Source organism: Ammospiza caudacuta, chromosome 1 (genome assembly GCF_027887145.1).
Source record: "Ammospiza caudacuta isolate bAmmCau1 chromosome 1, bAmmCau1.pri, whole genome shotgun sequence".
In the NCBI taxonomy this organism is placed as follows: domain Eukaryota; kingdom Metazoa; phylum Chordata; class Aves; order Passeriformes; family Passerellidae; genus Ammospiza; species Ammospiza caudacuta.
Window position 1 is genome coordinate 2,845,108 of NC_080593.1, and position 22,693 is coordinate 2,867,800.

The 22,693-nt window shown below is 41.7% G+C and overlaps 1 protein-coding gene across 1 annotated transcript in view; it reads left to right on the forward strand.

The window, feature by feature from the left end:
• Positions 1-22,693, forward strand: part of OBSCN (obscurin, cytoskeletal calmodulin and titin-interacting RhoGEF) — a 195,248-nt gene that overhangs the window by 119,889 nt on the left and 52,666 nt on the right. Inside the window, 21 exon segments of the mRNA XM_058801413.1 lie at positions 999-1,271; positions 3,825-4,112; positions 5,503-5,775; positions 6,798-8,150; positions 8,723-9,001; positions 10,167-10,245; positions 10,604-10,722; positions 11,661-11,858; positions 12,269-12,301; positions 12,390-12,488; positions 12,970-13,188; positions 13,956-14,022; positions 14,124-14,143; positions 14,449-14,577; positions 15,307-15,446; positions 16,394-16,594; positions 16,937-17,019; positions 17,860-18,033; positions 19,642-19,801; positions 20,273-20,389; positions 21,598-21,762. Coding sequence (XP_058657396.1) covers positions 999-1,271; positions 3,825-4,112; positions 5,503-5,775; positions 6,798-8,150; positions 8,723-9,001; positions 10,167-10,245; positions 10,604-10,722; positions 11,661-11,858; positions 12,269-12,301; positions 12,390-12,488; positions 12,970-13,188; positions 13,956-14,022; positions 14,124-14,143; positions 14,449-14,577; positions 15,307-15,446; positions 16,394-16,594; positions 16,937-17,019; positions 17,860-18,033; positions 19,642-19,801; positions 20,273-20,389; positions 21,598-21,762 — 4,469 coding nt within the window.

The following is a 22,693-nucleotide window of genomic DNA, read 5'->3' on the forward strand; positions in this document are numbered from 1 at the left end:
GTTGGGAAAGACCTCTAGGATCATCAAGGTCACCACTAACCCACAGAATCACAGAATGCTTTGGGTTGGGGAGGACCTTAAAGATCATCCAGACCCATGGGCAGGACACCTTCCCCTATCCCAGGCTGCTCCAAGCCCTGTCCAACCTGGTCTTGGGCACTTCCAGGGATCCAGGGGCAGCCACAGCTTCTCTGGGCACCCTGTGCCAGGGCCTCCCTATCCTCACAGCAAAGAATTTCTTCCTAATATCTCATGTAAACCTATTTTCTGGGCATCTGAATCCATCTCCCCTTGTCCTGTCACTCCATGCTCTTGCAAAATGTCCCTCTACATCTTTTTTGTTGGATGCCTTACATTCTGGAAAGTACAAATTAGATCATCCCAAAGCCTTTTATTTTCCCTGAAAAAAAATCTGAAACAAATCCAATTCTCTCACCCCTAAATGGCTGATGCTTTACAATTTCCTTTTTTTCTTGCTCTGTAGTATGTGAGATGGTTTATAAGCAGGACCAGTTGGCACTGAGTGAGGAGTAAATTATTTTCTCAGAGCTGTCATGACTCTGATGAGTTTGGTTGTGTTTATAGACACTTCAGGGCTTCAGAGAGGAGGGTTTTATCAGCAACAACATTATCTCTGTGTCCTTTTACTTTATGCTGTTATAGGAGACCCCAGTGGGGACCACAGTCCCTTTCTGTACAAGAAAATAAGAGTACAAAAGCAGAGATCAGTCCCTACTTATGGATTAGATGGGATTTGGAGCAACCTGGTCTGGTGGAAGGTGTCCCTGCCCAAGGCAGGGGATGCAACAAGATGAGCTTTAAAGTCCAAACCAAACCATTCTGTGATTCCAAACCTTCTGTTCTGGCAATGTATATAAACCTTCTAATGATCTCCTTGCTCCCCAAGGCCTGGCTGTTCAGAGCTTCAGCACAAACATTCACAAAATCTCCTGATTGTTTCTGTAACTGAGGCCTCGATCACTGATTTTAACCTACAGGGTGGCGCCTGCAGTTCCTGCAGCCCCTCACGGATGTGGAAGTGTCTCTGGGGGACAAAGCAACATTTAGCTGTGTCCTGAGTGAAGCTGTGCCAGTGAATGAAGTGGCCTGGTACAGCAATGACACAGAGATCCAGGCAGGGGAGGACTGGGAGGTGCAAGCAGATGGAAACAAATACAAACTTATCCTGAAAAAAGCCCAACTGCATCATTCTGGAGAGGTGACCTTTGCTTCCAGGGAGGCCATTTCATCAGCCAAGCTTTCTGTGATTGGTAAGTGTGTGTTGTTCCAGTCCAGGGGCACTCAAAATCTCTAATTTTGATATTCAGCATTGAATTTCCCAATCTTTGTGCTGATCCTTTCCACTTTGCCTCACATGTACCAAAATAGTGTTCTTTGGCTGAGAAGACACTACTGGCAACTTGTTCTTTGACCAGATCCACCTCATCAGAAGAAAAATACATCAGGCTAGTGATGGTAGAGATGCTCCCCAACTTTCTTTAGCTGCTGTCTTTTGTAAAATGTAACACAAACTCTAACAAAAATCATTATTCTTCACTCGACAAATGCGGACATGGGAGGGAGCAGCGGTAGAGTCCATGTGGAAAAATCATCCAGAGCAGCAGAGGAATCTTTGAAATCTACTAATCAGCATGGAGAGCAAACAGTTTTCCAGATTAATGAATAGCATATTAAAACCCTCAAGAGGGGGACACCCATGGAGCACACACCTCCTGCTCCAGAGAGACAGAGTGAATAGTTAAGTAGGGAAAATGATAATTCTCTCATTCCCTCATGGCTGGATGATGCCATCAGTGTCCATTCAGCACCCAGGATCTGGCTCCTTCCCACAGTGGGACCAGTGGGTCACCCAGCAGTGGTCACACAGCACCATTCCAGGGATGGTTATGAGATAATTAAATGTATTTTAGCTGTAGCTGAGATGTTAGAGAGTCACTGATGGACCATCTATACTTTAAATGGCTACAGGCAATCTCTGTCTAATGATTTCTGATACATACGGATCTCTGTTACACATTCCAGTCATTTCCGCTCAATTTAAAAAAAAGTTAAAATCAACTTTTTCTAATTTTGGGTACTTACATTTAATGAACTTCAAAATAAGAACGCAATACTCTTCCTGTTGACAGATTTTTCTCTATAAAATTTGGCTGACAACAGAGAAAAGACTTTATGTTGTTCTTGTGGTGTCCAGAGTTAAAGAACTGGCTGTTGGCCATATTTGCCTTTAATTCTTTGGGTTGGCATATCATGGCATGTCATTTACATCATAAATGTCTTGAACTCAAGACTGAATGAATTGTTTCTGTCTTTAAGGCCAAAGTGTAATGTAAACAAGGAAAATTTTCCAGTGTACTGAGTGTAAGGATTGGGATTAGATGATCTTCAAGGTCCCAACCCAAACTGTTCTATGATCATGGAGCAGGACACCAGATCATTCCCAACACATATTTATTTGTTATTTCCTGATGCTGTGACACATTGCAACGCTGCAATTACACAGAAGTGGAGTGACTCGTTATTAAAATATTTGAGTTATTATTTAGTCCCACAATAACCTGATTTCAATTAAGACCAGACCTAAAATAAACACAGTCAAGGCTCATTTCATGTGCTTGAAATTTTTAGTTAAATTCCTTGCTAATATGGACTGTGTAGGTTTATCTTTATTCTAAGCTTGGTGAGACAAAGAGGTTAATTATATATACACAAGAGGTTAATTATTTGCGATGAGAGTTGGAAAATTAATGTTTGTCATTGGCAGCATAGATCAGGGCAGACAAGGATTAATCAGTGGTGCACAGGTGCTCATGGTTGTGACTTTATGGTGACTTTACACTCAACTTTACAACAAGGAGAATACTCAGTCCATTGAGTGTGACCGTGTTCACAGGGGTCTTAGGATGAGGGAAAAGATGAGGATTTGATCTATGTTTTAGAAGGCGTGATTTATTATTTTATTATATATATTAAATTAAAAATATACCAAAAGAATAGAAGAAAGGACTTCATCAGAAGGCTGGCTAAGAATAGAATAGGAAAGAATGATAACAAAGGTTTGTGGCTCGGACAGAGACTAGCTCACTGTGATTGACCATTAATTAGAAACAACCACATGAGACCAATCTCAGATCTATTTGTTGCATTCTACAGCAGCAGATAACCATTGTTTACATTTTGTTCTTGACGTTTTTCAGCTTCTCAGGAGAAAAAATCCTAAGGAAAGGATTTTTCATAAAAGATTTTCATGACAATTGCGCTTCTGTCCTCACAGCTTGCAGAAGGCTCTTGTGAAATAGGAGCCTCCTCGAGCCAGGTCTCATAAGCTCTTGGAGGTCTATTTCACACCCAAGATAGCTCAGCTACCTTAGAAGGCATAAAATCAGGAGGATGGCTTCTGTTGCAGTGTTGGAAACAAAAAGGTTTTAAAAAAAGCAAAATAACAAAACTCTTTACAGAGAAAAACCGATCCAGGTGCCAGAGGTTCTTGCTTCTGGTAAAACACCTCACAAAAGCGATCAGTTTCTTTGTTCTCTTCTTTTTCTAGTAAATTGCTCAGGTGAGAATTTTTGGCTTCTGTCCAATTGGCTATTCTTAAGTTTGAGGTGAAGTCCCCCAGGTCTTATGAGGGGTCTTTTCACCTAATTGAGGAGAGAAACTTCTGGGCTTCTTTCCTTTTTGAGGGGACAAAGGATAATTCTGTCACTCCGTCAACAAGGGGCACACTCCTACACTCTTGGGTGTTTTAGGACGGAGTGTCCCTGCTCACATCACACATCACAGCACCTCTGTTGTGCCCCCAGCCCTCCCCGAGCCACCCGAAGCACCAGAGATCCTGAGTCAGAGCAGCCACTCCGTCACCCTGTCCTGGCACAGGCCGCTGGGTGACGGCAGCCAGCCCATCCTGGGCTACAGGGTGGAGAGGAAAATCCCAGGAGTTGGCTGGCAGTCCTGCAGCAGGGAGCTCATCCCAAACACGGAGCTCACCGTGGATGGCCTCAGCCCGGGGGAGCCCCACCGATTCCGAGTGTCGGCCGTGAGCAAAGCGGGGGCCAGCGAGGCGCTGCACTTCCCCCAGACGGTGCGGTTAGGTGAGGATGGACACAGGCTCAGGGAGGGCTGCAAGCTCCTGCAGACCCCACATTTTGCATGGCATGCCTGCTTCACCCATTCCAGGCGTCTCCCAGTGCAGTATCTTTCAGTGCTTGGCTGCCAAGACAGCAGAGGACAAAGAGCTTGAGAAGAAAAAGTCGTTCTGGGCTGCTGTGAACAAAACCCGCTGCATTTTTAGCACTGTTCTTTGATGTCCTCCAAACTGCATCCAGCTGTCTTGCAGCCTGCATCATCCACGTGCTGGCCCCTCACCATGGGTTTCTTGCACTGTACCCACGTGTTGGCCATGAGTGTCTTTTCTGGTGGAGTTAGGATGGAATGAGTGAAAAAGGGCATGCTGGAATGTGTTTGGGGTAGCCAAGACTGTGACCATGAGTGAGCACATGGTCTTCTTCACCCATCTTTCTCCTTTTTTTTTTTTTTTTTTATGCGTCTTTTTCAAGAATTCCCCCAAAGAAATGCTGGGGGACAAAGTTCTTTGCTGTCTGATGGTGAAATTTGGAAGCTTCAGTGGGATGGGGAGTTTCTCTCTCTCAATCTTTTTTTTCTTGCAACTCTTTCTCTGGTATCACTCATTTAAATTCCTCAAAATGAGTATAATGATAGAAAATTACTCTTTTGCTTAAAATGCTCTGTTGCATTTTTTGCAAAAATAACTACTGCCAGTGCTGGACCCTGATGACTCTGACCATGCTGACTTTGTCAACAACAAACTCAAGGCATTTTGGGCAGCAATCCTCTCACCCTGATGAAATGTGCAGAGAGGAAGGTAACCTTGAGGGATGTGCTGCTTTTGGGAACCCAGAATCATCTTTTACATCCTAGTCAGAATCTCTGAGTTTAATGTTTTTTTCTTTGAGGTACCATGGTTCTACAAACAGCATTCCACTGGTAGACCTCCTTCCAAAGTAAAGAAAATGCTGAGAATTTTTGGTTAAATTGTTTTTGCTTTTTGATAATTTTTACTCTTCCTATTTATTGTTTCTTCTTTGTCTCGTATCACCACTTCTTCACTTTGAAACATTTAAGATCTAAAAAATCTGTAGAACTTCTTTTATACTGATGATGGGTAAATGAAGACCAGCAAACAAACACAGGAATGTGGAAAATGCAACCACTTCTGCATGTATATGTTTAGATGGAGCTGGTTTAAGCACTGGGAGAGCTTGGAAAGTTGTTTTGATATTATCTTTGGAAGTGCATACTTTGGATGCTGCCAGTCTTTTCCTTTTTTTTTCCTTTAGTTGTCTACAACAGCTGAAAAATCTGTGAATGATGGATGGGTTGCTTGGATATTTTATGGAGTGGAGTGCCCTACAGCCAGATGATTGTTCTTTGTGTTAATTCACTTTATTTCTGTAATTGCAGAGCCTCCAGTTACCATCACCCAACCCTTGGTGGGAGGATCTGTCTCGGAAGGGGGGGTGGCTCGCCTGGAGTGCACATTATCAAACAAAACTGAGGAGAAAGTGACTTGGTTCAAGGGAAAAGAGCAAATAAAAGCTGGAGGGAGATATGAAATCCTTTCTGAAGGAACAAAGCAGATTCTCATTATCCGTGGATTTAAACCTGAGGATCAGGACAGCTACACCTGCATGGCTTCTCCAGAAGTCAAATCTGTTGCCAGCCTGTGTCTTGAAGGTACAAAGTGTGCATTGCTGGGGTGTTAAATCAGGTCTGGTATGGACATCCAGGGCCATCTCCACAGCTGGGACTGCAATTAATTTTCTTTTACAAGCTATGATAACAATCCACAAGGAATTGTTATTTTCCTGTTTGGCATTGCCCAGTATGTTCCTGCATCCCAAATGATTTTGAGTTGCTCAGATTAGAGTTTCTGGAGACACATATTTAAGGCGTGACATTATTGTCTCTACACGAGTTTTTGGTGCCTTTTGAGATGCTTTAGGGTATTGTGTGGATGTCCCAGACAACCTGGAGCATCTCAAAAGGGACTGGGCAACATGTAGAGGCACATGAATGTGTCCCAGACACCTTCAGACTTAGGCACATCCAACCAAGCAGCTGTGTCCATGTGAGATGGGAGTCTCAGCTCCCAGCACAGCCACTGGAGATCTGTTCAGGACAGACAGAGAAGCCCTGTATACCTGGGAGATTGGATGAGCCTGGGTAGCTTTCCAAGCTCCACTGGCAGTCTAAACAACTGCAACATTAAAAAGGGCACAAATTGATTTATTGGGTCCAAATGTGCAAGGAATAAATAAATTTTTTTAAAAAGTTGTTTGGTAATGTTTAAGTGCATGCATGGAATCACAGGATTGTTGAGGTTGGACAAACCTCCTGAAGATGGTGTGGTCCATCCTCCTCCTCAAAGCATGGTCAGCTAGGACAAGTTCACCAGGACCAGACTCAGTTATATCAACTTCCCAGAGAGGGTGTGAAGTCTCCTTCTCTGGAGATATTCAAAATCCATCTGGACACTGAATAATGTGATCTAGGGGACTGTGTGTGAGCAGGGAGGTTGGACTAGATGATATTCAGTAGTCCCCTCCAACCTTCCCCATCCTGTGATTCTGTAAATTCCCATGTTTTTCTCAGTATGATGCTTAGTTAAATGCCTCTGAGACTCTCCAGTAGAACATTTCCACGTGCTTTCTCCGAGCTCACAGATTTTAACTTCTTGTCTGTTTCATTCCCTGCAGTTCCCACAGTGTCGATGCTGAAGGAGATTGCCAGGGAAGCTCCCCCTGCCAGCCGGGCTGAGGAGCAGGTGGATGGACACATCCAGCCCAGCCTGCCCCCTGAAGCTGCCCAGGAGGGAGATCTGCACCTCCTCTGGGAAGCCCTGGCCAAGAAGCGTCGGATGAGCCGGGAGCCCACCTTGGATTCCATCAGCGAGGTGCCTGAGGAGGAGGAGAAGCTTCAGAAGCTGAGGAAGGAGGAAGCAGAGATGTCTCACTACTACTCAGAGGAGTACTCCACATGTGACGAGCTGGCCAGGACGGGAGAGGCAGATTTCTCTTTCACAAGCTCTGATGATGAGTCCAGAGCTGGCACTCCTTCCCTGGTGAACTACCTCAAGAAAGCTGGGAAGAAGAGCACCAGCATTACCAGCAAGGTTCAGTCCACCTCCACAGGAAAACTATGGAAGCAGTGGGAGACAACCACCGTGGAGACCACTGTGGCCACCACAGCTGCTCAGCCAGCTGAACCAGAGCTGCCAGATTTAGACGACCCCTCCATGAACAAGGCGGCTGTGAAGATCCAAGCCGCTTTCAAAGGCTACAAAGTCAGGAAAGAGATCAAGCAACAGGAGTGCCCGGTGTTCACTGAGACCTTCAAAGACTTCTCTGGAGAGCCTGGAAGCACCCTGCACCTGGAGTGTGTGGCCCACAGCAAAACCGACATGAACGTCCGCTGGCTGAAAGACGGCAAGGAGCTCTCGGATGGTCGCTACTACCACATCGACAGCTACAGCGACGGCACCTGCTCCTTGATCATCGCCGGCCTGGACAGGAAGGATGCAGGCAAATACACCTGTGAGGCATCCAATAAATTTGGCAAGGTCTCACACAGCGCCAAGGTGGTGGTTGGCGCTCAGGAAGCTCAAGCTCTTGCTAAGGAGAAGAGGAGTAAGCAAAGCACCGACAGCGAGACGGAGAGCTCATCCGGCAGTGAGCTGGACGACGCTTTCCGAAAAGCAGGAAGGAGACTCCACAGGCTCTTCAGGGCCAGGATCTCCACGGAGATCTCTGATGTGGAGGAAGAGCTCTTTGTCAGCGCAGACGAAGGGGACATAGATGTGGTTGACCACCAGACGTACCGTGAGGATGACCAGTACATCTACATCAAGTTTGAAGTCATGTCCGAGGCCAAAACGGCCGCCACACGGTTCAGAGAGATGTTTGGCGCTCTGGGAATTCCAGTGGAGATCGACATCTTGGAACAAGGCCCGAAAAAAATTGAATTGCGCATTGGGAAGGCATCACCTCCCACCCTTGGGAAGTTTCCACCTCCATCAAGACCTCCACCACCTTTGCTAACTTCTGACACAGGTAGGGGAAGCAGATCTTGCCTGTTCCTTGGAAAAGACAGTGGGAACAGGTTACAATGTAATTTTTTCACTCTCAAGCAATTTTTTTCTAGCAATTTTTTTTTAACTTGGTGCAGATATTTTATGAAAACTTTGCACTTTTAGAAAAAATAATGACTTTCTTATTCTTTTTCATTTTGAGGGAGAGGAGGCACACTGGTGGGGAGGTTACAACATATTGACTTATCTGTGAAGCCCCTTTTCATGCTAGAAATGTCACCTACCACAACATGACCATAAATACTATGATTATTGTACTTAAATGAATTATGTGGGGTGTAGAATGGCTCTGAGGGAGACAAGACATTTTGGCAAGAATAGGAGCAGGGATAATATATAGTTGGCAGCTGTGGTATTGCTGTGCTGATGAAATATCTTCATAGTGCTAAGAAGTTTCTTGACTCTTTTCTAGAGAAAAAATATTCCTCTGCAATTAAAAAACTGGAATCCAGAAGTCTGGGCAGCAGGGGCCTAAAATATATCTTTAACTAAAACCAAAGTTTTCTTATTTCTCTCCAACCACCCCAACTTCAGCCCCCATGTTCATGACCGAGCTCCAAAACCAAGAGGTCCAGGACGGGTACCCAGTGAGCTTTGACTGCATCGTCATCGGCAAACCCCTGCCCACGGTTCGCTGGTTCAAGGACGGCAAAGCTATTGAGGAAAACGATCACTACATGATCAACGAGGACCAGGAAGGGTGCCACCAGCTGATCATCACCGCCGTGGTGCCCACGGACATGGGCGTCTACCGCTGCCTCGCTGAGAACAACATGGGCGTGGCCTCAACCAAGGCTGAGCTCCGTGTGGACTGTAAGTCTCAAAATCTCTCTAGCAAAAACAATTAAAGGAGTTCTGCTGAGACCTGGTTAATTTATTTTTTCCCAAGGAAAGCACCATTTGATGCTGTTTGTGGAATTTTCTGTCACTTGGGGTCACCAATTGTGGTGGTGTTCATAGGGGTCCCAGGATGAGGGAAGAGATGAGAATCTTGACTCCATGTTTCAGAAGGCTGATTTATTATTTTATGATATATATTATATTAAAAGAAAATTATAGATTAAAACTATACTAAAAGAGTAGAAGAAAGGATTTCATCAGAAGGCTAGCAAGGAATAGAAAAAGAATGGAATGGAATGGAATGGAATGGAATGGAATGGAATGGAATGGAATGGAATGATAATAAAATCTTGTGACTGACCAGAGTCCAAACCAGCTGACTGTGATTGGCCATTAATTAAGAACAACCACATGAGACCAATCAAAGATGCAATTGTTGCATTCCACAGCAGCAGATAATGATTGTTTACATTTCGTTTCTCAGCTTCTCATGAGGAAAAAATGCTAAGGAAAGGATTTTTCAGAAAATATCATGGCTGCAGCTGTTGAGTCAGGGACGGAAAGAAAGACTAGTCTTCAGGTGGATTAGAAGGTTAACTTTAATGAAAGTAGTGGGTCTTTTATAATGTGACTTGCTAAATTGATACTTGATTGGTCTCAAAGTAGAAACATCTCACGCTAATGGTGACTATGAATAGCACACTGTGAAGAACCATAATTATAAACAATGGTTCCAGAAGGAGAGATAATAATTGTTTTAAATCTTTCCTCTAAAATTCTCAGGCTCAGCCTGGGAGAAATGATCTCTGTTCTTTCTTTGATTGAACTGAGAATCTCCGCACCATTTACATTTTAAAGGAAGATGTTTTGGCCAGGAAATTTTCACTTGCAAACTTCTTGGGTTTAGCTGGGTTTTGCTAACTCCAAGGCAAGGTTCAGAGCAAAGCTTTTGGGGTGAACAGAGACAAAGGTGTTTTCCATAATCCAGGGATGTGTGGGATCCTGCTGCAGTACAATATAAAATCCATCTGCCAGTCACTCCAATTAGTAAGGGAACTAAAATCAGTAAGAACTGCTTAAGCAAGAAAAATAATTTCAAAGCTCAGATGATTCAGACCTATCTTTTTCCATTTAACAGTGACTAGCACAGACTATGAGACAGCAGCAGATGCAACAGAGACTTCATCTTACTACAGTGCCAAGGAATATATTTCAAGGTAAAATATGGAACTGGTTCTAACCTCTAACTCAGTGAGATCAGTCTGTGTATTTATGTCAGGGCTGAGTTTCCTGTGTTGAGCAAATTTAATGCCATAAAGGAGCATCCAGCCCAGCTGAGATGCAATAACTGCAGCAGCTGCACATTTATCATGGGCAGAATTGCTCTGGAGCCTTCAGGCAAGCTGGGCTGTTTCCTCAAGGAGTCACTCTGTTACTTTTAATGTCAGATGGTGCTGAGTCTGTTCTCAGGATGCCAAAACCCACAGACTGAATTTACCTAAAATATATCATTCTGATTCCAAACTTTTATCTGGAGTCCTGATTTTCCTCTTTCTAATCCCAATTGCTGCTTAGCCGAGAACAGGAGGAATCCATGACTGAGGAGGAGCAGCTGCCCCAGATCTTTGATGAGCTCCATGATATTCATGTGGCACCTGGAGCATCGCTGGCTAAATTTCACCTGAAGGTGAAAGGTGAGTGGATCCCACAGTAATGTCAGTTTTCCAGGTCTGATATCAGGTTGAAGTGCTGGACAAGGTTTTCCAAGGTGTTCTTCTGCAGCTGTGACCCCGGGCTGAGCACCTTGCACCATTTCTGCACAAACCAGCTGGGGAAAGTGTTCATGCTGTTGAACAGGGACTGTTGGAGCAGACTTAGGCAGATTAAGCCTCATTTTGTGTCCATATATCCAGGCATAATGACAGGCACATGCTTCTGAAAACTGAATTCTGGATTTCTCTGAGCACAGGAGCAGTAAGGAGTAATAATCTTGACATTATTACAATCATCACTATTAATAACTATCATTATATATTACCTATATTTATATAACCCAAATAACTATATCTAATATAATGTATTTATATTAATCATAATTATGTAATAATAATAATAAAAATAAAGTCAATCTCCTTAATTTTCTTCAATAAATTAAGCAGTCATGAATTTGCCTTCCTCCATTAAGGGGTTGCTCCTACAATGTAAACACTGCAAAAACATCCCTCTGGTGTTGACTCTGGTAGGGAGAGGTAGGGATTTTTCCACTTTCTCCTGTTGCTGTCTATAAAAATTATGAGAATGCATCTGGCTTCAACATTTCTCCTTGTGAAACTTTCAAATCAGACCTAAGTGTTGATTTTTCTACCTCCAAGGTGTTTGCACATGCAGAGACAATATGGGGAGTGCACATGCAGTGACAATATGGGGAGTGCCAGAAACTGAGGAGACAGGAAAGAATTTTAACAGATAAATCGAATTTAATGCATTTTTAAGCATTCCTAATTGGTTAAACCCTTGAAGCAGCAGCCCTGTTAAACCCTTGAAACAGCAGAGGATCTGGCACTTTGGAGATGCTCCCAAATCATTGCTGCCAATGAATTTTGCTCTCTGTGTCTGTAACTGCTCCTCACAGGGTACCCTCAGCCTCGTCTCTATTGGTTCAAAAATGGGCAGCCCCTAAAGGCCTCGGACCGGATCCTCAAGACCGACAGGCAGGAATTCCACTCCCTGGAAATCCGCGACGTCACCAAAGCAGACGCCGGCCAGTATTTGATATTTGTCATCAACTCTGCTGGCTCTGCCTATTCCTCAGCCAGGCTGGTAGTCAAAGGTGGGTGTGGCTCTGTTTTGGGCTGTTTCAGAGGTTCTTGACATTTTGTATAGTTATTTTTTCCTGAGGAAACCTCCCAAGGTAACTCAGGTGAGGTGGGGAAGTCTGTAGGTAAAGGATGATGTGCTTTGCTCTTGGTTCTTTATTTATTCACCTATAAATTTACTGTTTAAGAAGATGATGATGCCACTTCTCTGTGGTCTGTCTGTCTCATAAACAGCTATTTTATTCTTGTCCATTCTAATTAACCTTAAAAGTTAATTTCATCAAAACTTAGAAGCTCTTATAAATCATACCAATATTTCTGTGTAATATCTCCACTGGCATCACTTTGGGAGCTTTTTGTTGCAACTCCTGGATTAACACTTATTTATATTTGTCATGTTCTTTTTTTTCTCCTTGTGTTCCAGATCCTTATGAGAAAGAAGAGCCATCCAAAACAGGTGAGAGAAGCCACAGCAGGTGGGAACAGAAGCCCCAGGAATTTTTCAGTCTAAACTCACTGTGCTTCTTCAATAATATTATTTCCAGATTCCCATGAGCAGCTGATACCGCCAAGATTCCTTGAAAGATTTACAAATAAGAAGGTGAAAAAGGGTGCAAGCATCACATTATCTGTGAAAGTTGAAGGTAAGTGAGCAGATACCTCATCTCTCTGAATAACACTTGAAATGTGTAATTTCACAACACATTCTTCTCTCTCTGCCCCCAAGTCATTGTAGACTCATTTCGTGTATCTGAAGTCTGGGATTCTACTCCCAGCTTACATTTTTTGCAAAGGCACTTCACAGTAAAGCACCTTATATTTTTTCACCTCCAATTTTTTTGTATGAAAAAATGGAGATAATGACACTGTAGTATGATGCATGTTGACCATGAATTGTACAGTGATTGACAATTCTGGTTTTTCAAAAAGATTTGATGTCTTTATGAGCGTGCTGTAAAATGGTTAATCCTCCTTTATTGCATATTATGCCTGTTATTGTTGGGAAAGTATCATAAAATGGATCAAAACACCATTTTTTCACAGCAAGGCTCATCCCTTATGATGACATTTTAAAGGAGGAACACAAACAGGACGATTAAAGTTATGGCACCAATTTCCCTTTAGGGCATCCACCACCAACAATCACTTGGATGAAGGAAGAGTCTCAGGAGGACATCCTGTGGATCAAACCGGACACTCCTGGGTACAAACTGGCCAGTTCCAACATGCACCACAGCCTGATCCTGCTGGATGTCAAGAAGAAGTACAGTGGAGCTTACACCTGCATTGCCACCAACAAGGCTGGCCAGTCCATCTGCACGGCCAACCTGGAAGTTGCAGATGGTAAACCTTTGCTGCAACACAAACAATTTTTCTATATTTCCCTTTTATGCAGTGCCTAAGGGAAAAAAAAAAAAAAACAACAAAACAAACAAGTGTGACTGTTATGGAAATTATCCAATCACACCCAAAAAAAAAACATTTTCTCAAGAGCAGCCATGATTTTACTTGTCTTGCAAATGGTTACACTCTTTACTTCTATAATATTTTAGATTTCTGACTCTGTCTTGTATTAACAGCAGCACATTTTCTGTATAAACAGAAGGCAAGTCTAGGAACAACCAAATTAGGTAAAAATTTAAAAAAAATGAAAGGCAATGTAAAGTAACTGGGAAAAGTCGTAATTTGAAAAATTATTTTGAGTGCTCCACTCTGCTGAGATATTTTGTTTTAGAGTTATTAGGTTCTTGTAGAGCTTTCCAAGGCCTCTTTTAACACAATAAAATGGGGTGAAAACAAATATATACTGGGAATTGCGGCAGAGCTGTGAAGGGTTCCATTTTTCTGTTATCCTGCCTTGCATCCCACATTTTTATTGTACCAAGAGCTGCAGGAGCATAACCTGAGCAGCGTGGAGAAATGGGGCAATTATTTATTTTTCATGAACAGGGAGAGGAGGGAGAAACCATTGCCACCACAGGACTGGGAATATATATCCCAGGTCAGGAGCTGCTGCAGTGCTCCATGTCTAGAAAATGTGCCTGCACTAAGTAGCTAAAAAAGGACATTCTGTGCCTTCTGTCCTCTAATGACCAACCCCAATCTTGCAGTGAAAGAGGCTGAAGTCCTGACCCAGGAGCGTGTGATGGTGTCAGAAGCCATCATGACCACCCTGGGGTAAGTTGGATGTGTGGAGAAGGGAGGACATGTTCTTCATTTAACTCCCCTTACTGCCCACTTTATTGTAATATTTAACTCTGCTTTATTTTCTTTTCCAGAACTATTCAGTCCTCTGAAGGTAAGAGAAGCTGTTTTCTCTCTCTTCTTCCTGTCCCTCATATCTACAGCTGAGACTGTCAATCTATTTCATGTATCTACTCATTTTTGTCCACTTTTCTTGAAATTGTCTGAAATGTTGGAACCTTTCAGGACTGCTCGCTGTTCAAGGGTGCATTATTTGGATGAACTGAGAGCAAGGACAGTTTTAAAATCAGGGGAAGGGAAGAAAATTAAACCTTCCTTCCAGAGAAGCTTTCATTACTCAAAAAGAGATGAATTTTCAGTGACACTGCCAGCTTAATAACAAATTCTCTTTCTTTCCAGGAGACCTTGAAGCTGGCAGAGAAGGTGTGCCCAAAACCCCCATTTCATTAGCTGATGTTGGCTCAGAAGAGTTCTTCCAGAAACTCACCTCACGTATCTCAGAAATGGTATCTGCAAAAATAACTCAGGGTAAGGAATCTGAAAAACACAGTTTAATTACAGTAGGAAAAAACCCAACCAAATCTCTTTTTCTAGGTGTTGTTTAATTATAAGTGAGATTTATGCAGCAGCTTTTCAGGCAGTCATTCTATATAAACAAATGAACATTTGTCAATGCTTAGGGATAAGAAATTTAAGTAGGAGCCCATCCAACCTTATTTCTCAATCTAGAATGTTGAACTAGGAAAGAAGCCATTACAGTAAATTATAAAAATATAAGTGTATGTTCCATATTTTAGGTATTTTGAGTTCCTCAGATATTCATCATTCCTAAATCAGAAAGCAATCCTGTTTTCTGTACTTGCCACATTTTTAGCTCACAGTGGAATTTTAAAATCAAATTAAGGCTGAAAACTCTGTACACAGCTGTGCAGAAATCCAGTGATTTGTTGAGTTGGATGAAAAATTCTGGTTTGTGTCTGTCTTGGTTATCTTGTAGAAAAAGTTTAACTTGGAGCAAAAATAGAGGCATTAACTCTCCAACAAACATTCTTGCAGTGCAGCAGCAATACATGCAGTAGGCCTGCAACACCATGTATTAAAACATCCAAATTATTCATTTAATCCTAAATATCAATAAGAAATCACACTAAATATTATTGTGAATGCTCTTCCTAGGAAGAAGAAAAATTATTATAGATTTGGTTGATGTTTAAATTTGGGATACTTTTTAAACACTTTGCTGTTGCTGTTTTTCAGCAAAACTTCGAGTACCAGGTGCAGAAAGTGATGATGAGTCAAGAACTCCCTCTGCATCTCCTCGCCACGGACGGTCCAGACCTTCATCCATTGCTCAGGAATCCTCCTCTGAATCTGAAGATGGGGATTCCAGAGGGGAGGTATGACATCTCTATGGGCAAGTTGGACACAAGGAGAAAATTCAACTTAGAGTGACCAGCCTACTGTGGTGTAGGGATCTCCATCCTCTTTGGTGATGTAATTTAGTTTTGTAGGTGTATTTAGTAGTTAAATGTTGTGTCTGTGACACAGAGCACAGAGAATCAAATTCTGATGCTCACCCTGTGATGCTGAACAAGTGGTTCAAGTCAAAATGGTTGAAACATGACTTGGCACCTCTTGCTCTCACAGCTGAACTTCAGGAAGTCAGAACTTGATTTTCTGTGGCCTTGGATGAAGTTGGCCAGAGGAATCTTGCTGGGTATCTCCAGCCGGGGGCTGTGTACAAATCATGAACAGGATGGGACTGGTAGGAACAGGCCTTGAGCTGTTTTATTTTCCAGCATCAGTCTCATTCCATGGTTATGACAATGGGAAAATGCCATCAGCTCACATCTCAGGCAGCAGACCAAGAACTTATGTTATAACTTTAAAAGTTTTTTGACCAATCACACAAAGCAAAAGCACATTGACAGTAGTTCCACCCAACCACTATAAGCACACGTACCTTAGGTTAAAAAATGCCTGCTTATTTCAAATATAGTACCTGCTTGTAAGCCTTAAAACACAACACACAGAGCTCCATTATTAAGCTTAGACCTTCCTAATATCTCACTAGATATCCTTTTCTGCAGCTTAGAGAGTTACTCTAGACAAGGTTTAATACACAGACCATTGTTCTATTTGTCCTTACTTTCCTACAGTTTAAATAATTTTTCTGCTGACCAATCTCATGGCTACTGCTTAGCCCTAATCACAGTTCTGCTGTCTCTGAGGCCTGCCTATTGCAGCTTTCCCAAAACCCTCTGATTTTATGGATTCCCACAGATGGGAATTTCTTCATAAGGGAAAGGAAGAGCACAAAGTGACTGTAGTTTTGTGCCTGCAGATCTTTGATGTCTACATGGTCACTGCTGACTACGTGCCCGCGGCACCGGACAAGGAGACCATCACCCTGAAGGAAGGACAATATGTGGAAGTCCTGGATTCAGCTCATCCTCTGAAATGGCTGGTCAGGACTAAACCCACAAAATCGAGTCCCTCTCGACAGGGTTGGGTGTCTCCAGCTTATCTGGACAAGAAATTAAAGGTGATTGATCATGTTTGGTTATTTCTCATTTAAAATTTCTCATTCTTGTTGCAGTTTAGAGACATCCCTTTTACAAGGAGTGATGGCAGAGGAGGTTGTTGAAGGGGTCTGGAACAAGGTGGTACTTTTTCATGTTTTTATTAGACAATATTTCTGGTCTGTGCAGGGGTTTCTGGGTTGGAAAGACCTAAAAACTCTCCAGTACAAAATAAATTTCACACTGGTTTAGTAATTGTTAGACTAAACAGGACTGTGAACACATGAGTGATATTCCTCCATGTATACATAAAAGCACTGTCCACTTCCAAGAATTATTTTAATTTTTTTTTTCTAATATTGTAGTTGTCACCAGAGTGGGGAGCAACAGAAATTCCAGAGTTTCCTGGAGAGTTTGTTTCTGAAGATGAATACAAAAGGAAGCTAAGGTGAGCTCATGTCACTTGGTATTTGCACCTTTGAATTTTCCTGCCTTTTGAACCACTTGCATTTTGTGATTCATTTCAGGTTAGGAAATTCCAGGCATCGGGATCACAGAATCCTAGAATGGTTTGGGTTGGAAGGGGCCTTAAACACCATCTATGGTCAACAAGTGCCATGGACAGGGACACCTTCCACTGGCCACATCCATCCTTCCATCCATCCATCCATCCATCCATCCATCCATCCATCCATCCATCCATCCATCATGTGATGCTTTAAGAGGCTACCTAGAACAGAGGATAGACAGAGTTAAAGGAATAAAGTGGGGATTTATTAAAAAAACCCTTCAAAGGATACACCTGGGGCAGCACAAGAGCCTGGCCATGGCTCTATCTAAGATGGATGCTGGTTCATGAGTTTTCACACTTTTATAAGTTTTGGTCCATTTCCATATTGGGGTTAATTGTCTAATTACAGCTCCAGGTTTTGTAGTCCCAGTTTGGTCTCCTCAGTTAGCTGTTTGTACTTTTTGGGCCTGAAGCTGCAATGGTGTCCTTGGTTCTGGGGCTGGAAAAGGAGTGTTTTGTCTGACTGAACTGTGAGGAGAACTTGCTAACACTTTATTTGAAGTCCAGAGTTATACACCAGTGCAGTACAGAATCTGGAAAACATGAAAGCTAAAACTTAAGGCATCACCTGCATCAATCCCCACAGGGGATCTTTCAACACACGCCAGGAGTCAGTTCCTCTGATCATAAATCCCTACTTTACAGCCTAAAAGCCTCTCAAGGACAATTGTGATGATTTTTCCGTGATTTCTTCCTGCCTCTCTGTCTCTCCATCAGTGTTCTCATTCAGGAGCTGTTGATCTCAGAGGAAGATTACATCCAGGATTTGCAGTTTCTCCAGACTCATCACCTTAGATACACTGAGACCTGTCCCAGTGTGCCAGGAGCTGTTGCCAGTCAGAAATCCACCATTTTCAGGAATATTGATGACATTGGTCGCTTCCATTCCAGGTGGGCATTCCCAAGTGCCTTCATTGGAGACCAAAGAGTAGCACTATTATTATTATTATTATTACTATTACTATTGTTGTTGTTATCATTGTTATTGTTGTCATTATCATTATTATCATTATTATCACTACTACTATTACTACTGTTATTATTACTTCTAATATTATTATTACTGGAATAATATTATGGAATAATATTATTCCATATTATTATTATTTCTTACTATTTTTCCTGATGTGGAGCACTGGCAGTGCTGAGGTGCAAGGGAATTGATGTTCCTTTCAGGAGGGTAAACGATGGCATGGCTTAAATCCTACCGCAGGGTTAGGACTTCCATAATCCCCTTCAGAACTTCAAGGCTTCTTATGTCCAGCTCATTTCTTACTCTTTAAAGTGAATTTAACTGTGAAACAGTGAATTATGTTAAAAAAGCAGCAAGATCTCACAGGCACTTCAGTGGTGTCTTCACAGAGATATTAATCCATGTAAAACTGATGTCAGCATCCAGGAATTTCAGAAAACCTTCCACTATCCCAGGGTGCTCCAAGACCTTCTCAACCTAGTCTTGGACACTTCCAGGGAGCCAGGGCCAGCCACAACTTCTCTGGGAAATCTGTGCCAGGGTCTCACCACTGTCACAAAGAAGAAATTTCTTCCTAATATCCTGTCTAACCCAGTCCTCTGTCAGTTTAAAGCCATTCCCTCGTCCTGTTCTCCTGCCCATTTTCCAAAGCCCCAGCTGAGAGGAATAGCACTGTGCTGGGTGAAGAGGCACTGAGCACTTTAATCTTAATGTGGCAACATCCCTTATTTCCCCCATCATTTCTGCTTTGGATTGAACAGACAGGTGTCTGCTAAGGAAGGCAGGAGCCTCCCTTGAAATGGAAAATGTAAACCTCCTCCCTCCGAATTATTATAATTTTTGACCTTAAGGGACTTTCAGGCAAAGATATGGGAATAGGAATAACAGTTATTTACTAGGAAAATTAAAAATACAAATGCAATAGTACAAACAAGAACACAAACCACTGCCAGAGTGAGAGCAGTCCCTGCCCCCTGTGTGTCAGGGGGTGTCCCAGCCCCATCCCAGGGGGGCTCAGCCCTCCTGCAGTGCCAGCTGTGGCTCTGCTGCAGCAGGGATCCTGCACAAGGGGGGAGTTTTCCTCTGCAGCTCCAGGGCTGCTGCAGATGGGCCTGGGCTCCCTCTGGCCATGCAGGGCAGCAGAAAGCTGCTCCTCTGGCAGTGCAGGGGGCAAAGGCTGCTGTGCTGTGCCAGGCTCAGATTGGATCCAGGTAGGAATGCTTGGCTCCTCCCCTGGGCGGAGCATCTCCCCATGGGATGCTGGGATTGGATCAGCCCTGCAGGGACACTCAGTGGCCACGGACAGCAGAGATCTCCTGCAGGGAGGGTTGGCTGTGGGAGAGAGAAAGGAAAAACTGCCCCATGGACAGCAGAGAACTGCCCCAGCTCTGACAGATGGCAAATGCAATACCCCCAAACCAAATTTTACACCTGACATCCCCTGATTCCCAGCCTGGCAGCTGGGGCTGTTTTTAGCCTCATTTCAGCCCCTTCCCCTGAGATGTTCTGTGCTCCTGTCCCCACAGCGTGTTCCTGAGGAGCCTGCAGGGCTGTGACACTGACGATGACGTGGCCATGTGCTTCATCAAGCACGAAGCAGAGTTCAGCAGGTACATCCAGTACCTGGTGGGAAGGGTCCAGGCAGAGTCCATTGTTGTCAGCAAAGCTGTCCAGGATTTCTACAAGGTAAGGAAGGAGCCAAAGCACCTGTGGGAAATTCATCCTGTAACCCACTGCATCAAGAAATATCATTATTAATCATAAATGTGAACCTCAAAAGTATTTGTAATATCTCTTGCTAAATATAGTAGCAAAACCTTATTAACTTAAAATTAATTAAACTTTAAAAATTATTAAAACTAATAGTTTTTAGTTCACTTTCTAGTTTTTTTCTGGTTAGTATGGCCAATATGGGAGCATATTTACATATCCTTGTGCATTTATTAATATTATAAAGATTATGCAGCCATGAATGTGGCTGTGTTTATGTAACTGTAATTAAGGGACATTTTAAAGGTCACCACATTATAAGACCAAGAGAACCACATAAATCATAAATATAGATAAGCAAATCTTGTTTCTCTGCTCCAGCTACTCAGGATTTTTTCTACTGCTCTTTATAACAACCTTTCCTTGTTATTCCATGTATTCTTTCAGAGATACACAGATGAATATTTAACTAATGAAGATCCCTCACAGCCACTGATCCCACCACTACAGCACTACCTGGAAAAACCCATAAACAGGATCCAGCAATACCAGACAATAATTAAGGTAAAGAGATGTTGTTACAGGTTTATGTTCTGCTCTGTGCAGCTTGTGCAGAAAAAGATTTTATTTTTATTTCCTGTTTCTTGGCTTCCTTCTGATAAAACTACAATTGAAAACTCCTTGAGTAAATAAGAGATTAATCATCACCAGTGGTGGTCTTCTCTAAATAGTTTTGTAAATGTAAATCCAGGTGGAGGTTCACAGAATCCAACCCCAGAAAGTTCAGTGAGCTTTTTCCTTAAATATATGAAAAAAAATTATATGATATAATAACATATTAGTATATATTATATTACTCTATATTATATTGGATGACAGGTATAAATTTGCTTCAAACTCAGTAATATTTACTTTATAAAAATAAGATGTTTCCATGTCTAAGATAATGACTTACCACTTCTTTTCCTTTTATACTGATATTATAGTAAGATTAAATTCTTGTTTTCTGAAAAATTTGCCCCATTCTACCACCCTGAAATATTTTGTCTTTCAGGATTGCATCTGTCCTACTGTCTTAGACCATGAGCAAACATTTCAGAACAGCATTTTAAACAATATTTTCATGGGAAATAGCATTAGGATACTCAGGAAGAAAATAATCATGGCAAAATATTTATGTGTTCTAGTGTTGTATAAATGAGCAGCTGGAATATTTTGAAGAACCTTCTACTTGTGAACATAGTCTTGCACACAAACTCCAATATTTTTAAGGGTCTTTTGAAGGAGAAAAGGCATTTTCCATGCCTTCGTTGCTGAAGGAGAGGAACAGGAACAATGTGGGAAGAATAGGAAAAATGCCATTTCACATTTTTTCCAGCCTCCCTTTTTATTATTCTAATGTTGACTCAGCACATGAATTCCTTGTTCTCTGCTCTTGTGAGGGTAAGCAGAAGAGAAATGCAATGGGTACATTTAGGATCACTTTGGAATTTTTGGTTTTCAACCACCAAACCATATCTGGAGTTTGTTTCAACTTTATCTTTACTTGGCATCAACTGATGTCAGGAAAAGCCAGACTGGTAAGTCTTTAATACTGCTGAATAAGTAGGAAAGAAAAGACTTTGTCATCTAAGCAGTTTGTGGTGAAAAAAATGGGGCAAAAGTTGCTGAGATGAAAGAGACAGAACAAATATTGAGAAAATCTTTGGCTCTGAAGAAACTGCTTGTTTCCTCTCTGATTATCCACTAATTTTTTCTTCATTTACCTACAGGAATTAATCCGAAACAAGGCCAGGAACAGCCAGAACTGCACTTTGCTGGAGCAGGCCTATGCCATCGTGTCTGCCCTCACCAGGAGAGCAGAGAACAACCTGCATGTCTCTCTCATTGAGAATTACCCTGGGACCTTGGAGAGCCTTGGGGAGCCCATCCGCCAGGTAACTGCAATGTCCCATCACTGCTGGCTCCGTGGGTGCCTTCCCCAGTTTCTAAGGAGCCCTAATTCTTAGAAGAAAAGTCTTTATAAATTATTAATTAATAATTAAATTTAAAAATTATTATTATTATTACTATAACTATTATTTCATTATTATATACTACAACATCAAATGAAAATATGATATAATTAATTATTATGTTGACTATTATATCTCATTACTATATTAATACATTACTATATTATTACTATATTAATATTGTAGTAATAATAATGTATAATTATATATTGGTTATTATAACCATTATATATTATTACATATTATTAAGTTAAATATTATATGTTATATATATAAATAGAAAAATATATATTATATTACATATTATATTAAATTACAGATATTCTATTATATGTAATATTATATTACATTATATTATAATGTTAATTATTATATCTCATTACTATATCAATATATTACTATAATATTGCTATATCAATGTTGTAATAATATCAATATATAACTATATATTGCTTATTATATTTGCTATATAATTAATTATTATATATTATTAAATTGTTATATATTATATTTATATAAAAATACATTACATTAAATTAAATTACATTATATCATATTATATGATTGAATTATATCTGAAAGAGGTGATTTGCTTATTTCACTTACTGCTGTCCAGAAATGGGTGTTCTGGCTCCACTAAGGTTTGAAACACCAGAGCATGGGTGCTTATGGAATAATTCACAGATAATGCAGTTATTTGCCTTTTTAACCTGCTCATCAAACAGAAATGAAATGGTTCTGGGCCCCTACATGATCTAGAAGGGTTTAAGTCAAAATTGGGAAGCAACATGGGGCAGCTCCTGAAGTTACTGGCCTCAACAGACCCATGTGCTCCCCCAGGTTTATCCCATGA